Raw genomic sequence first — 17,367 nt, forward strand, 5'->3', positions numbered from 1 at the left:
AAATTTGAAAAAAGTAGGCGCGAAGGGATATCGTCTCATAGAAAATTTGAATTTCGCGCCTTTTTCTACTGACAAGATTTGCTTGACCATCTTTACCATACACACGGCACATGTTGCTAGGAAACTGGAGCAAGTAATGACATTATGCGCGGCATTGTCAACATGAGGACAGTACAGTCAGACTTCTATAGTCATTCTACATTCAATTTTAGAGATACGCAAAAAAAAAGTTAAACTACTAATTTTGAAATTACTTTAGGTGTTGTAATGTAGTAATAAACCTTTTATGAGTTCCTCTAAATTTGTCCATGAGTATAGTTCGTAGGTTAGCACTATACATATAAAGCTTAAGAGATTAACTTTTTTGTATTTGTTCCGTCATTTAACTTATTCTTAGGTTTATTTTAATTTATAAGTAATTAGTATGTTTACTGCGTTGTATTTTTAAATATCCACAAAATTAATTAAATGAGGTTAACTAGTATACAGCTTGGCAAAAAAGAGTAGAAATTAAAAAGTGGCAACACTGTAGTGTCGTCCCGTTTTCTTATATAATATGGTTTGAAAGAGACGACACTACAGTGTTGCCACTTTTTAATTTCTACTCTTTGCCAAGCTGTATATTATGAAATAAAACGCAAATTCAACAATAACATACTTTAATAACATTTGACGCTATACAAACTGTTTTTATAACAAAAGAAATAGTGAATACTGGTAACTTGAAGGCACTTTGACATAAAATCTAGAAATCTCAATACCTTAAATATCACTATCTCTACTTTAAAAATAACCTACAATTACTAACAAAATGACTCAATACTTACAATATATTGAGTCTAGGGACTCTGATTTTATTGTATCACATTATTTTTTATAAGTTAAAAGAGCTTTACAACTGAGATGCCACAAGAAAAAACTCATCATAGAGGGCGCCACTATTATTTAGCCATAATATTCTGTAGTAGAATAAAAACGGCAAATTACTTGTTTGTCTCAAAGTAAAAAAAATACAATTATAGATTTTGGTTTTCAATGTAGGTACATTGAACACGTTTCACACACCCTTAATTTTTAAAGAGATAAATTTAAAAAATATTTCTTTAACAGTTTTCACGACACCCCGTCAAAGTTCTATACCTATAAGCAATAGCGACCTCTGTGATAAGATATTAACTTTACTGTTACATTATTTATATAAATACAATTAATCCAAAATATCAGAATCAAGGCTCAATGGCGGACTAGCGTCAAAATCATCCGCAAAATGATCTACACTTTCATCCAAATTTTCATTAGAAAAATTTAATTTCACAGGATTCACAGTTTTCACAAAAGTTCTGTTAACTGTGACAGGACTGGCAACATTTTGTAAGCCGGGACTTTCCATTTTTGAACGTTCCAAATTTGAAATTAACGGACTTTTGTACGTCGCAGAGGCGTTTTTCGATTTGTTGATAATATGTATAGAGCTCAAAGGAGGCGGCTCGCCATAGTTCAATCTTATTTTTTCAATTTTCTCGTTGACTTTCTTTTTCCTAAGCAACATTTGTGGAGAAATTTCTTGCGAATTGAAACTAGACTCAAAATCCAAGCCGGTAAGATTTAAATTTGTATCACAATTCTTCAGCGGAGAGACCATATTTTTAGGTAAGTTATAGTCAAACCTATACGGCGATACATTTTCACTGTCCCTCCTTTTGAAAATGGAATAATTGTTTTTTAAAACAAGACAATCCTCACAGAATTTGTCTTTAACTTTTGACAGTTTGCTTGTCAGTTCATTCGTGATTTCCAATGCCTTTTTGTTCTTAGGCGTTTTTGTGAAATAGCTAAACTCTGTCACCCTATACTGTGGTATACTTTTCCTGGTGTTACCAGCTCTTTTCTGTAAATTGACGCAAGTTATAATCTGTCCTGTGTCTAGGATATTTTCGAAGCCGAATTTTTTTAATCCGCCCCAGAAATTGACACAGATAATATTTTTTTCTGCATCTGCTAGGTATACATTTTGGAAGCTTTGCTCCTTAAAGTCTTTAGTCGATGGTTCTATGCAGAATATCATACCGACGGTGTCTATTTCGTTATTATCTGTGGCCATTGAAGGATTATGGGTTATTTCTTTGATTTCATAGCACTTTCGCTGTAATGTATTTGTGTATTGTTTAAATTTGTCGTTTGTCTGTTTGTATGGGTTGAATACTGTTTGTCTGCCCGCTGAAAGCTGAATTTCTGAATTCCTGTAACAAACAAGAATTACATTTTATTCCCAAAACGATGGAGAAAAAAATACACAATAATAAACATCATTTGTTTGGAGGTCTCCAAACTTTTTCCCTCCTTCCTTCCCACGGGTCGTAGTTGGGAGACCCCTGTATAAGTTTATGGCCACGGAATGAACTTCCTGCCAGGGTTTCAAAGCCTACCATCGCCCACACTGCTAACTGAACATAGGTGGACCTTATGCATTTTGTAATAAGGTCCACCGTTGTACTGATAGAAGTAGACATGTCGTTCACGAGTGAGTTATTTAAATGAACTATATCCTTCGAGCAACACGGAAGGGAGGCGGCATTCGCACTATTTCCCCTCTGCCGAGGTACAAGATTAGCGCGTCAATCTAATCTAGCGCGGGTAATAAAACTAGTTGCACTTGGATTTTTCACTAGACCGAGTCCAGACGCGCGCGTGAACACTGCTGCACAAAAATGCCTGTTTGCTCGGTTTTTTGTTATAAAAAGAGGTCGGGGACATCAAATTTACAAAAAGAAAGTGTTACATTTCACATGTATTTTTTTTTTACATATCATATGTTTAATTACATTCAAACACAATTATTATATTTTAGTCTCATGTAATTGTTGGATTTATCGATTTTGCTCGCTCAGTACAAATTGCGGATCGGTCGAGCGACAAATCCGACTTCTCATCTCTCAGAATACAATAACATACTTCAACGAAAATGTGTTAGTGTGCGTGTTGTGACACTTGTCACTCGTCCGTACACAAAAAGAGATCGAGGTTTGCAAGATTTGTCTTTGACGTGTGTCATTTTCTATGTATTTGTGTCGTCATTACAGATTGGATTTTGTATGTAAGTGTGTGAGAAGTGCGACTGTGTGCACCTTTCCCCCCGCGAAAAATGGCAGAAAGATTTGTATGGTGAGATATCGCTTGGGCCCCTCCCTTCCGATGTGTCGGAAGCCGGTGTTGCTCGAAGACTATATCTTTTGATTCAATCACTCTTCAACTCACTGATGAATTATCTCGCTCAATAACTCAGCCGCTCAGTGTATCTTGCTCGGTCTTTCCCACTCACTATTCGAATGAGCCGGCCGAGCGTGACGAGCGAGTGAGCGAGTGCGACGATGCGAATAGGTTTCGGAGCGGTTCGGAAGAATTCGGAGGGTGTCGGGAAAACGTGGCGGGATGTATTGCGTGATCATCCTGATCGCACATGTCTGTGTGTATCTGATTGATTGACATCTCTACTCACTAGTGAACAATATATTCTACAGTCAATATAATCTACAGATCCACTGAGTGAAGTGAGCGAAATGAATGAGTGATATATATCACCGCGAGCGAAAGATGAATCGATATTTTCAATTCAGTGAAGTGTTTTGCGCATCTCTATAGTCTGTATCTTTAGGTATTTAAAAAAGAGTAAACAAAATCTACCCTCTAATGGCTTCTTAAGCCAGTTGAGGGTAGATGAAAACATTGCATGATCGAATAATGTAGGTTAAAGTCAGGCCGTTCAGTGACTGATCCAGGTGGTTTTGTATTTGGTTGGTTAAACAATAAATGTTATAACTACCCGAAAATGTATTTTTTTTTTTTTTACTTTTTATAAATACCTAAAGATACAGAGTATAGTTATTAGTGTTGCTGTTTCTACATACTGCCTCGTAAGAGTCTTAAGGCCCACCATACAAATATTTTTCTATTTTCATTTTAGCTGCGACATATACCTTATCCCAGTATAATCAAGCCTTGGTAGCCTAGCGGTAAGAGCGTGCGACTTTCAATACGGAGGTCGCGGGTTCAAACCCCGGCTTGTACCAATGAGTACGGAACTTATGTACGAAATATCATTTGATATTTACCAGTCGCTTTTCGGTGAAGAAAAACATCGTGAGGAAACCGGACTAATCCCAATAAGGCCTAGTTTACCCTCTGGGTTGGAAGATTAGATGGCAGTCGCTTTCGTAAAAACTAGTGCCTAGATTCTTGGGATTAGTTGCCAAGCGGACCCCAGGCTCCCATGAGCCGTGGTAAAATGCCGGGACAACGCGAGGAAGAAGAAGATATACCTTGTCCCAGTAGGGATGACGTTCAGGATCTCGATCCAGGCACCCTCGGTCAACAACTCTAAGACGGCAGCTGATGGTTTCCAAATTGACAGGTAACCTAAAATCAGAAAAAAAAAATCAGGCTATATACGTCCCACTGCTGGGCATATGGTTCTCACGCGCGAGAGGGTTTGGGCTATAGTCCCCACGCTGGCCCAATGCGGATTGGGGACTTCACATCTTGAATTTCTTCGCATATGTATGTAGGTTTCCTCACGATGTTTTTCCTTTACCGCAAAGCTGTTGTAAATATTAGCAGTGTTTGGGTTTGTTAGAATTGTCTCGACGAGTATTAGATACATGTTGAAAAAAAAGTACAGTCAGCGATAAAAGCTCGAATAAATATGATTTCTTTTTGACAGAACAAAAATTAAGTAAGTTCAATGTGGCTAATTCCGTCATAGGGTCTATTCCGTCCACTAGCGTTTTTCTCAAACAACGAACATTGGTAATTTCGTCGACAAAGCAGCGAGTGCGTTTAGTTTCAGCAATCAAAAGCAAAAGGTTTTTCCTACGATTGAAAATCAAAGAAATATACGCAATTATATATTAAAGAAATGACCGGTCTTGCGCCACCCGCATCCAGCGGACTCCCGCGACCTTTACCAGGTCGTCAGTCCACCTTGTGGGGGTCTACCCACGCTGCGCCTTCCGGTACGTGGTCGCCACTCGAGAACCGCCCGCCCCACTAGCCATCGGTTATACGGGCAATGTGCCCCGCACACCGACCGGATTGTGGCACTCTTTGGGGGACGCCTATGTCCAGCAGTGATATGATGATGATTAAATAAATATTATATACATAGAATATAATTTACCTTTACTTATTTCAACTTTCCCCGCCTTTTCCGTCACACCAGCTAATCTCGCTTTGACCAGCGGCACCACATTTCTGTCACTCTTCAAGCCATGCTTCTCTAACTTCTGATGGAACTTCTCTCTCACTCGCTCTATCAGCTTCTCTCTCTGTCTCGCGTCGTGCTCTTCTAGCAGGCGGTTTTGAGATTTGGTTAGGTGGGACTGGAAATAATAGATTGTGTCAAAAACATAGAGTAATGTGGTAACTCCATACATCAGTTTTCTTACCAAAACGCGCGTTATTTCGTAGTCGACATCTTTATGGTCATACTTCTACTCTATGGTCATAAGGGAGCAAAATTACATATTTACGGCGAGGGCGTACATTGAATCCTGACTGACGCGAAGGATTCTATAATAGACCTCACGGTCAACTCACCTACTTTTTATATTTCAATCCGATTTATTAAAGAGAAATTGTGGTTAAAAATAACTGTTATCTTTGTTTATCTAGTAATTATCTGGTGTTTTATTTAGTGCACAGTGTGAAACAATTTATTTTAAGTATAGGAAAGTACCCAGTTCTTGAACTTGAATTTATTGAATTTTGTATTAAGCAGAAACGCCCTCAAACGATAGCACAATGCTTAGAATTGAAGAAAAATAAGAATCCTTACTCTGTATTCGTCGGGGTCTTTGCTTCTCTTCATATTTCTGGATATTTGCGAGCCGCTATCCAAACATTTCTCGTTCGAATAGCCTTCAGAGTCTTGAGATTCCTGAAATAATAAGTATATCGATATAGGAACTCCATCATTAAATTTTGCCCCTAAAATCAAATGTCTGGGAAAAACAAAATCATCCTATAATATGTATAATAAACCCATAATATAAGCCTTTATTGAGCTCTGCACTGTGGGACTAGGTAAGTTTTAATAAGATTATCCAATTGCATTACAAGTTTTTATTAAATTTCACCTGTTGTTGTCTGTATGTAATCAAATCCTGTAATTTATTTGACCCGCTTCCCAACTTCCAATGACGCTGAAAAGGGGTCATCCATTAATTACGTCACACGAATTTCTAGGTTTTTTTACCCCTCCCCCCCTCCTTGTCACACTTGGTCACATTTGGCAAGCCCCTCCACCCTGGTGTGACGTCACATCAACGAAATCGGCAAATATTTATTTAATATTTTATCAAAATATTTTTGACAAAAGAAATATTAGTAATTTTATAACCCAAAACTGATTAAGAAATAAAATTAAACGAATAAAAACGATTATCGTTTCTAAAACTTGTTATTTAAATGTATATTGGCGTATAAAATAATTTAAATAAATTTTCGGTTACTGATGAAGTTAAAGTGACGTCACAAAGTTTGTGACTCCTCCCCCTTGTCACAACATGTCACATTTTCTTGACCCCCTCCCTCCCCCTAAACGTGTGATGTCATTAATGGATGACCCCAAAGTTGCATACATATAGCTGGCCAAGCAAATCTTGTCAGTAGTAAAAGGCGGCAAATTTGAAAAATCGCGGGTTAGCAACACTGTTTTAGAATAATTCCAAAATCGCGTGTCATCTGTGCTTTATCTGTGGAATGTGGATCGTGGATGGCAGCCATCTTGTTTGTTTACATTCTGAATCGTTGCTATTTCAAGAGAAATTTCTGATCTGATAATAGAAACAGGAGATGGCTTTAGGGACTCTGTGATAAAACAACGCAACCTAATTGTGTTTGGGGTTTTAGAATTGTCTCGATGAGTATTAGTTGCCTGTGGAAAGAAAAGTACTGTCAGCGACAAAAGCTTGTACCAAAAATGAAATTTTCGTATGTTACCTGATCTGACATCTCCTTCTCCACTTCTTCATATAGTTTCTCCATAATAATTTGCCGCTCCGACTCGTATTTCATTTGACGAATCTGCTCTAATCGCTCCGATAGTGTTACTGTCAAAATAAACAAAAAACATTACCTTAATTGCTAGAAAAAACTTTCTTTCACTAAACATGGAATACTTGTTTAAATCACTATTAAAGGGACGCGTAAGAGCGTTTTCACTTTTCACACTGTCCGATCCGATATCGGATGTCGGAAGGAAGTAAAATGTACGAATATGTGTTTCTCTGTACTTATTTATGCATTTAATAAATCATTATTACTAAAAAACGATAAATAACGCAAATAAAGGTGGACCTAATGCCAATGGCACTCTCCTGCAGCTGTTTTTGTCATAGGCGCCTTCCGACATCCGATATCGGAAAGCGTTTCCAATAAATTCAGCCATGTCGGAGCCCCCCGTCAGCTGTCGGACCGATAATATATGTTTGTGCGTATGTGTAGGCATAATGCTTGTTGTAGTGTGCGATTCCCATTTCAGTCGAGGTAAGGTATCATTTTCCCAAAATCACCCTCAAAACCTATAATAATCTGTACAATGCAGCTTATGATGTGACAAAAATTCGGGCAAGTGCGAGTCGGACTCGCGCACGAAGGGTTCCGTACCATATAAAAAAAAAAACAAAAAAAAAAGCAAAAAAAAACGGTCACCCATCCAAGTACTGACCACTCCCGACGTTGCTTAACTTTGGTCAAAAATCACGTTTGTTGTATGGGAGCCCCATTTAAATCTTTATTTTATTCTGTTTTTAGTATTTGTTGTTATAGCGGCAACAGAAATACATCATCTGTGAAAATTTCAACTGTCTAGCTATCACGGTTCGTGAGATACAGCCTGGCTCCAATTTCACCACGGTGACAGGTGCGACAATTGTAAAACATCACTGTTGCTGACGTCACAGGCATCCATGGGCTACGGTTACCGCTTACCATCGGGCGGGCCGTATTCCTGTTTGCCACCATCATTGTTTTATTAAAAAAAACTTTATTATATCGCAAAAAAACAGATATTTCTCTTGCTAAGTTTATGACAATTGTCACAAAAACACTACAATTGTCACGAAATTCCGACATATAACTCATTACCTGTCAAGAATTACCTACAATTTTTCTAAATCTTGACAATTGTCAGAAACTTCGCAAAAGAAATATCTGTTTTTTCCGATATAATAAAGTTTATTTTAATAAAACAATGATGGTGGCAAACAGGAATACGGCCCGCCCGATGGTAAGTAGTAACCGTAGCCCATGGATGCCTGTGACGTCAGCAACAGTGATTTTACAATTGTCGCACCTGTCACCGTGGTGAAATTGGGGCCTGGTGACAGACGGACGGACAGACGGACGGACGGATGGACAGCGAAGTCTTAGTAATAGGGTCCCGTTTTACCCTTTGGGTACGGAACCCTAAAAAAAGGTAAGGATATCTTACCCGTACTCCCATCATCCATTTTCTCAACGTACAGCGGGGGGTACACCCTCGTCACCGCCACTCTTGTGGCGGCCATTTTACCGCCGTCTGCTTTAGCTGCACCTAGAGAGAGATAAACAGTCAATTATTGCAAAAAAACGTGGAGGTAAATACATTGGAGAGGAGAGCAGTCGGACATACGAAAGTAGAGATGCAACGGATTGTTGTTTTGGCCGGATAGCGGTCGGCCTGACCATCGGCCGAATATTCGGTATCCGGCCGCCGAATATTCGGCCGGCGGAACTATACCTACATTTCGGTATTTTGACCTGTTTCCTAGTGAACGTTCGCGCGGACACATATCTAAATGAGTGCGCGTGCAAGTCAGTGGAATGTTTAAATTGTTTTAAAATAATAAACAAGTACGATTATGACCGTGACTGTTTCTTAGATCCAATTTGTTTACTCCGAAATCAAGCAATGTTACTATCTGGTATCCAGCCGGATAGTAGGTCACCGGTATCCGGCCGGATATTAAAATAATGGCCGGATAGGGTGAATACCGGATAGTAACCGAATATCCGGTGCATCTCTATACGAAAGCATTCGGCTCGCGCTTCGCGCCCGCTTGGTCACAGCTTACCTAGAGGACACTGGATGAGGTCGGTGCGTGGACCCAGGCGGGCGAGCCAGCGGGCTCGGCGGGTGCTGTTGCCGTGGAGTTTTAGACGGACAGACGATGTGTCCTGAAAATATATAGATAGTTAAATGATATGCGGACAAGGTCAAAGCGAGACTAGTTATAAAAATGTGCCATAAGAGGTAGAGAGTACCATTTTGTACCATTTGGAGTTGAAACTCTAGGTCCATGGGGTCTCAGCGCGCATAAGTTTTTTTTTTTTTTTTTTATGTTATAGTTAGCAAGCGAGCAGACGAGCCGCCTGATGGGAAGCGGTCATCGTCGCCCATGGACATAAGTTGTTCGCAGAAATCGCGCGAAGCGTCTGGTTGACGTAACTGGTGACCGAACAGCTGGCGGCTACCTCGCACAACGTATCAGCATTGCGACACAGCGAGGAAATGCCGCCAGCATCCTTGGTACAATGCCTCAAGGGCCTATTTGCGGAAAATCTAATTTTCAATTGACAAGTGACAATTACTAATCAAAACACATTATCATTTATTTACATACAATATATATACAGGGCCTATTTTAGATCTAAGCTAGTTATTAATTTCGTTTAGTAATACCACTGTATATATCTTGTTTGTAAATAAATAATTGTAAATAATAATTTTAAAAAATAAGGCAGGATCTCCATATAGCTTCAGTTTGAAATCAACCTTTATGGACCACCGACAATGTGGTTGGTTGAAAACGTCACAAAAAGTTACCTCCCAGGGTGCTACGCCTTGCTCGCAGTTCAACAACTCAGTGCCGCACACTGCCATCTGTTGACAAGAAAGTAACGATATCAATTATTTGCAATTAGTTTGCTGTTGCTGTTTGAGTCATAGAGTAATATAAGAAAAGGAAGAGTGGTGACTCCATACATCAGTTTTCTTACCAAAACGCGTGTTGTTTCGTAGTCGACATCTAGCGTCATGTAGCGGAATTTATTAGTACTGCTAGTTGATAATAGATGTCTCGGTGAACGAAAACTCTAATGCTCAACAATTTTCAACTTATAGGTCTCTTTAAGGCCAATCAAATTAGATTTTTTCCAGGAATTAATTCCCAGCAAGCTGGAATTCGTCTTAATACCTTCATTTCGTTCTAAATTAGCGTAATTCGAGTTTGCTCCATTCCAGGAGACGTGTAAAAAATTTTGCTCTTTTTCAGTTTTTTGCTTGTAGGTACCTAGTTCAAAAACGGTACGTCCGACGGAAAATTTGCTCTAATCATGATAAAAATTGACATCTGAGGATCCGTAAGATACCTTAAGAGTGAATTCGTAGTCAAAGATTGTAAAAAATGACAGCCACTTTGATTTCTTTTTTTTTTGTAAAATCGTGTCAAAATCCGATTTTTTTTTTACCAGATCCACAATAACCCTGCTGGTAGTAGCATTGATTTTGTCGGTGGGTTCCTTCTACATCGAACCCCAACATTTATCCACACCTCCTGGGATGGAGCAAACTCAGATTATACGAATTTAGGACCTAATGAAGGTATTAAAATGATTTCTAGCTTGCTGGGAATTAATTTCGGTTACTGAGACTTTCTCCAAAGGCTTTTTTGGATCTAATTTGATTGGCCTATTTCCCAACAGACTCTACCTGTATAAAGAAGTTACTTACCTTAGTGCCCACCACAATAGCGCCAGTGGTCACCATTCTCGCCAGCATACGATCCAAGCAGGCCTTGACACAGTACCATCCGTCAGTGAGTAGCAATTCCACATTTTGTGATGTTTGGTTCACACTGAAATACAAATAAGTTAAAAAAAAAATGTACAAGCTTTTATCGCTGACTGTACTATTCTTTCCACAGGCAAGTAATACTCATCGAGACAATCCTAGAAACTCCAAACACAATTAGGTTGCGTTGTTTTATGACAGAGTTCCATAGGCTACCTCGTATCTCCATCATCAGATCAGCTCGATGGCAGGCGTGGCTCACTCCGCGATTTCGTCGTTTTGCTACGGGTAGCTAAAAGTACATCCGTTCCACTAACCGTATACGTAACCCGTAACCGTACGAAGTTGGGAAGTGGGTCAAATTTGACTTACAAGATTTGACCCTTACAAACATACATTACATAATAGCAAATAGGGTATTTGACTGTATTTAAAATAAATTATTTTACATCATACATGAAATAAAGCACCAGAAGATTAATAAAGAAACGCAGACAGCAGTTATTTTTAGACACAATTTCTATTTTAAACCCGTATAAAACTATAAAGAGTAGGTAATTTGATTGTGACGTCACATGCTAGTGTTTCATATAAATTCCATAGTATCAAAATCGTTTTGACAGTTCGAACATTTTAAGTCACATAAAAGCTTGTAAAAAGGATAAAACAAATACCTGGCAACACAAACGTTGTCCACATATATCGCCGCAACACACAGCACCATAGTTTTCGAAGCCACTTCATCTTTCTCCAGAATCTTTCTTAAAACTGGTCTTTGCACATGATATAATTCTCTATCGTATCTATATTTTAACTGTTCCAAAACATTTTTTACCGAACACGTGTTTTCCATGACATTCGGAAATTTCACTTCATATGAAAGCAGTTTCCATATAATCAATTTTATATGGTTATCTAACCAGCCATCTGGTACAATTTTCTTGTTCACTGAACCAAGAAAGATTCTTTTAAGGTCATCTGTAGTAATTTTGTCAGCAGTGTAATCATTTCTTTCATCCTTAAATGTAAAATTAAGTAAATTTTCAAAGTTAAATTCCCGTATATATGGATCTATTTTTGATTTTGTATATTCCATTTCAAGATTTACTATATCTTTCAGTGCGAATTTCTTTTCTTTCTTATAATTGTCATCGAAATTATATGTTTTAGCTAACTTTGGTGGTACAAAAGGGTTTTTAGGTTCCATTTTCTTACTTGTATATGGTGTTTCAAATTTTCTTTTTTTAGCTCTGGGACAAGAAAGAATAGGACTTCCAGATCTTTTGGAAGTTGGTGTGCTTTTGCAAAAATCTTCCGTGTTCAAAGTTTCTTGAAAATCATTTAATACTTGTGTGTCTATTACATCATTATTAACATTTTTGTTTGTAGACATTTTGTTTTCTGGAGTCCTGATTTCTTTATTATATTGTACATTGTTTTCATTTTGTATATCTTTGAATACATTTTTACTTTTTACAGTCTGTTCAGATACTTTGACTCTCTTATTACTAACAGTTTGAGAATTAACGATATTAATTTTATGATCATTAACTGGTGCATTTACTTCATTAGCTATTGTACTTAGTAGTTTATATGAATCTAATGTAGTTTTCGGATTGTCATTAAGCTGACTCAAATTCATGTCTTCAAACAGCTGTTTACATTTAGACAGGGCATTTTCTGATATAACCACTTTCTTATTACTTGCAGTTTGAAAACCTTTAAACACTGCTTCATTTTTTACATTTGTAGTTGAATTAGTAGTATCATTATCGTTTTCTAAAATTTCTCCAGATATTTCTTTGGGTTTTGCTAATGCTTGGGCTGATACTGCGACTTTTTTGTTACTAGCTGTTTGAAAGCCTTCAAAATAATTCTCATTTGCTGTCATTTTTGACTCCTTATCTAGCTGACTTAAATCCATATCCTCAAAAAGCTTTTTACTTCTAGCTAGCGCTTTTTCTGATATATCCACTTTTTTATTACTTGCTGTTTGAAACCCTTTAAAAACTGGAGTAGTATCTTCCGTTCGATTTTCTTTCTCCTTTTCAAGATGTATATCCTTAAATATATCTTTAGTTTTTGCCAATGCTTGTTCTGATACCTTGACTCTTTTGTTGTTAGCTAACTCATAACCTACAAAATTGTGTTTATCTTCCGGTATTTTTACATCTTTATCCAGCTGACTGAGATTCATATCTTCAAACAATCTTTTGCTTTTCGCTAGTGATACTTCTGATATTGATACCTTCTTTTTACTTGCGGTTTGGAACCCTTTAAATGCTGGGAACCTGTCAGTTGTATAACTATCGTCTTCATGTTCATCATGTCCATTCTTAAATATATCTTTATTTCTTACTGACTTTTGTTCCGATATTTCGATTAACTTGTTACCTGTTTCGAATCCACCAGAATTATTTTCATGCATATCTAAAATTGATTTCGGAACTTTGTCTATCTGACTCAAATTTAGATCTTCAAACAACTTTTTACTTTTCGCTAGCGCTCTTTCTGATATTTCTACTTTCTTATTACTCGCGGTTTGAAATCCTTTGAACACTAGAGCATCTACGTTTGTTTTAGGTTTATTCATATCGTGGAAAAGTTCTTTTCTTTTCTCCAATGGCTTCTCTGACATATTTACTATCTGGTTGCTAGCCGTTTTAAAGTCGTCAAGTACTGGACTTGTCTTTCCTTCTTGTCGAGAATATTTTTCAACAAAGTCACTTTCTTTAGCATCAAAACCAACATCTAGAAACATTTGTTTGCTTCTAGCTAAAGCTTCTTTTGAAATTTTGACTTCTTTATTACTTGCCGTTTGGAAACCAATAAATTTACTAGTTGAATTTTGGTAAGGATTGTTAGTTATGTCATTTCCTTGTGGATTGTTTTTAGCTTCAGTATTCACAGAATTAGCTATATTTTCATCGTGACAGTCATTGTCATTATTAAAGTTGTCTCTCAAATTAACGTCGTTTAGTATTTGTTTACTTTTAGCCTGAGCTTTGGCAGATATAGTAATTTTCTTATCGCGGGAAGTTTGTAAACCAACAAGTATACTGGATGCATCTGTTTGCCCGTAGACTTCGTCGAACGTTATGTCGCTATCTTTAATGTCAAATTCACTGAGTAACCTTTTCGTTTTCTCCATAGCATGAGCAGATATGGTTATAGGTTTAGCACTAGCTGTTCGAAATCCTACAAAAGTAGGAGGTTCTGTATGAGTGTCTGTTGAACCATCAGTAAATTTTGTTCGGTTCTGTAAAGCTGTTTCTGATATTTGAATTGCTTTACTATCAGATTCTGATAGTTTTGATTCCATATTTTTAATTTTATTGTTGGTAATTTCAGAATCAGAAATCTCAGTTGCTTCTTCGTTTTGTCCTATGTTTTCCTGTTGAGACAATACTATATCTTTAAATAATGTTTTGCTAGCTTCTATTGCTTTATTCGATACCACGACTTTTTTGTTACTGGCAGTAAGAAAGCCTGTAAAAATTGGTGCTTTATTTTTTGTACCATTGAATTTACCTGTATCATTGTTCGCATTATCAAAACACGTAACTCTGCTTTTCTCGATTGCATTTTGGTCTATATCAACTTTGTTTTCTATTGAATGACATTTAACGTCGATTTCTGTTTTAGTGATATCTTCTAATAGTTTTTTGCTCTTTTCCAAAGCTTTATCGGAAATATCTATAGGTTTGTGATTTGCTGTCTGAAAACCTCGGAATGTAGGACTAATCAATTTTCGGTTTTCTATAATATTGTCTTTAAATAAATTTTCAATACGAGTCAATTCTTCTGCGAGAAAATCTTGCGTGTCTATTCCGCAATTAAATTCGTCTTTATCAATAGGTTTCTTCTCGGTGTTTAAATTCAATTTGTCCTTATTATCGGCATTTCTTATTACCTCTTCATCAATATCTTTAAAGATATCTTTCGTTTTTTCCATAGCTTGTTCTGATACCATAATTTCTTTATGGGAAGCCGTTTTAAAACCAATAAATTCATTAGACACAGGCTTTGCACATCTTTCACGATCGTTATTTTTTAGTTTGTCCAAAGAGTCAATCGATGATTTTGTTTGCTTTGTAGTTAATTTCCAAAAATCTGCAGGCTTTTTGAATACGTGATCGTTTTTATCACTATCATCAATTATATTTTCAGTTGCTTTGCTTGCACTGTTACGATCATTTGCCGTAGGGACAGTTATAATGTCTTGAAATATATGTTTAGTAATTGCCACAGCGTCAACAGAAACATCGCTGTTTTTAATACTAGCAGTTTTAAAACCTACGAAGGTGTTGTTATTAGTTTCTTCAAAGGGCATTTCGTTGTCTTCAAATTCTTGTAATATAATTTTATCGTTTATTTGCAAATCCACTTCCTTATTGGCAAGCTGTTCTTCTTTAATACTTAAGTCTATTTTAAAATCACCATTATTTACATCTGGATTATTTTTTTTAGTAGCAACATCAGATACGTTTTCACATAAATGTGCTATTCTTGTTGGATCTATTTCAAATTTTGTTTTTAAGCCATCATCATATGAAACACTAAAATCCTGAGACTTGAGATCATCAAGAAAATTCTCTTCTGTTTCGACAATGTCGGATTTACAGCTTACGTATTCAGAATCTCCTAAATCAATATCTTGAAATACTTTTTTACATCGAGCTAATGCTTTATCTGATAGTTTGATCTTTTTATTACTGGCTGTTTTAAAACCTTCCAATTTTCGTTTTGCAATACCTGCATTTGGAAGTAAAGATTCTTGACTAATACTTGCAGTATTAAAATTATGTATGTTAGGAGTTCTTGATATACTTTTAAATTGTATGACTTGACTCATGATGATATTGTCATCAATTTCTTTATTTGATTCTAATGGGGATGAAGTCATTATATCACTCATTTTACCACATCTTGATATATTTTTGCATTGTATAATTTGACTCATAACAATATCATCTTTAACTTCCTCGTCTCGTTCAAAAGATAAAAATGTTTGCGTGTCGTCTTTGCTTTTCATAAAATCATTAGCACTTGAAGATGGCGTTGTTAAATCCTTATTTTCGTCTTCTTCGACTTTGTAAGTATTATGTTCTAGCTTATTACTATATAACTTATCACATTCTTCATTTGCGCTTACAGTTTTACCAGTATCAAATATCTCTACTAAATCACTGAGAGACTTGCCTGTTTCTTCATTATCAATATCACTTAATATGCTTTTGGCTTTTGTAAACGAATCTGTATTTATTTGAATAGACTTGTTGCTGGCAGTTTGAAATCCTACATACATAGTTTTATCTAATACATCTGATCTATCATAAAAAGATGTTTCTAAGGCACATGTCAATGGCAATTCCTGGACATTTTTGTGTAGATATTCATATTCCTCATCACTACTAAACAGGATCTCATCCTTAATTTCTGTTTTAATTTTTGACTCTATTTTCTTGTTGCCACTACCCAAATTGTCATTTTCGTCATTTAATTCATTTGTATACTGTACATCTCTATCCACACATTTATTGCTACATGTACATATATTTTCAACTTCTTCTTTATTAATATTTGTAGTTACACATTCAATTTTACTTAAAACTGGACTATCCCTGCCAACTTGTTCATTAAAATGATCAGTTATTGATATCTCTCTGCCTATAATTTGAGAATTTATCATATTTTTAGCTAATTTAAGGTCTCCGTATTCTTCTATAATGGGAAGGGCTAAATCTTCAAATTTTTCAAAAGTATACAAATCCACAACTAACGGTGGTGTAGCACTTCTTTTAATAGTATTTAGTACAGGGCTTGCAGACCTTTCTGCATCGACTTCAGAGACATCAAAAATTTCTACACATTCATTAAAGCCTTGGGTCTCTTGACTTGTATTTAAATTAACATCATCATTTAAATCAATTGGCGCATCATTTTCGCAACATGTTACAGTGTCCATGGCACAAGTAAGATCGGTATTGTCAAACATTTTACTATCTTGAGTGTTTAACCCACAAAGTTTGTTAGCAACCTCTCTTTTGTCTTTACTAATATCAATTCCGCTTTCACATATTTTTCCATCTATTATTGTTTTAGATTTTAACCTGCAATCATCAGTATCATTGTCACTTTTTTGACAGAATGTTTTGTCAAATTCCTGAGTAACGCCTCTGTGTTTGTCAATGATTTCAGCATTTTCTACAACATCGATCAGTTGCGTGTCAGAGACACATTGTGTTTCAAATCTTGTAGGGAGTTTTTGGGGTACCTAAAAGATGTAGTTCATTTAGTTAGAATGATCTTGACAAGGCTTGGAACCGGTTCTTTTGGAAAACCCTAAGTAGCCCATTATTTTTAATTATTTTATGCTCTTTATGTAGGACTGAATTATGCATTTAGGTAGCAACTTCATATTGTTAGATTGTCCCATTAAAACTAAAATAATAAACCGAAGAATAATTAAGAACATAATAATACCCATATTTTTTGTATGAAGAAAAACCCCATCCCAAGCCTTGGATCCTGATATA

General features: G+C 36.4%; 1 protein-coding gene across 2 annotated transcripts; it reads right to left on the reverse strand.

The window, feature by feature from the left end:
- Window positions 1-947: 947 nt before the first annotated feature.
- LOC134803698 (breast cancer type 2 susceptibility protein) lies at window positions 948-16,850 on the reverse strand. Of its 2 annotated transcripts, XM_063776492.1 has the most exons (11): window positions 13,223-16,850; window positions 11,503-12,952; window positions 10,769-10,892; window positions 9,863-9,919; window positions 9,111-9,213; window positions 8,489-8,590; window positions 6,997-7,106; window positions 5,831-5,932; window positions 5,174-5,375; window positions 4,317-4,413; window positions 948-2,240 (listed from the first exon to the last, which is right to left on the reverse strand). In XM_063776492.1, exons 1-11 carry the CDS (start codon window positions 16,824-16,826, stop codon window positions 1,208-1,210), a joined length of 6,984 nt encoding a protein of 2,327 aa, XP_063632562.1. In that variant the 5' UTR covers window positions 16,827-16,850; the 3' UTR covers window positions 948-1,207. The 2 variants fall into 2 exon arrangements, with proteins under 2 accessions (XP_063632562.1, XP_063632561.1); XM_063776491.1 differs by having other exon boundaries at window positions 11,503-16,850.
- Between the last annotated feature and the right edge of the window lie 517 nt (window positions 16,851-17,367).

The sequence above is a fragment of the Cydia splendana genome, chromosome 27, assembly GCF_910591565.1.
Source record: "Cydia splendana chromosome 27, ilCydSple1.2, whole genome shotgun sequence".
Classification (NCBI taxonomy): domain Eukaryota; kingdom Metazoa; phylum Arthropoda; class Insecta; order Lepidoptera; family Tortricidae; genus Cydia; species Cydia splendana.

Excerpts from the sequence above, each read along its gene's own strand:
- LOC134803698 (XM_063776491.1), bottom strand. The coding sequence starts at position 16,826 with ATGTTTGACAATACCGATCTTACTTGTGCCATGGACACTGTAACATGT. Across the intron at positions 5,376-5,830 it reads AAGACCCCGACGAATACAGA|TCCCACCTAACCAAATCTCA; the intron begins GTAAGGATTCTT and ends TATTATTTCCAG. Across the intron at positions 2,241-4,316 it reads GTCATCCCTACTGGGACAAG|GAATTCAGAAATTCAGCTTT; the intron begins GTATATCTTCTT and ends TGTTTGTTACAG.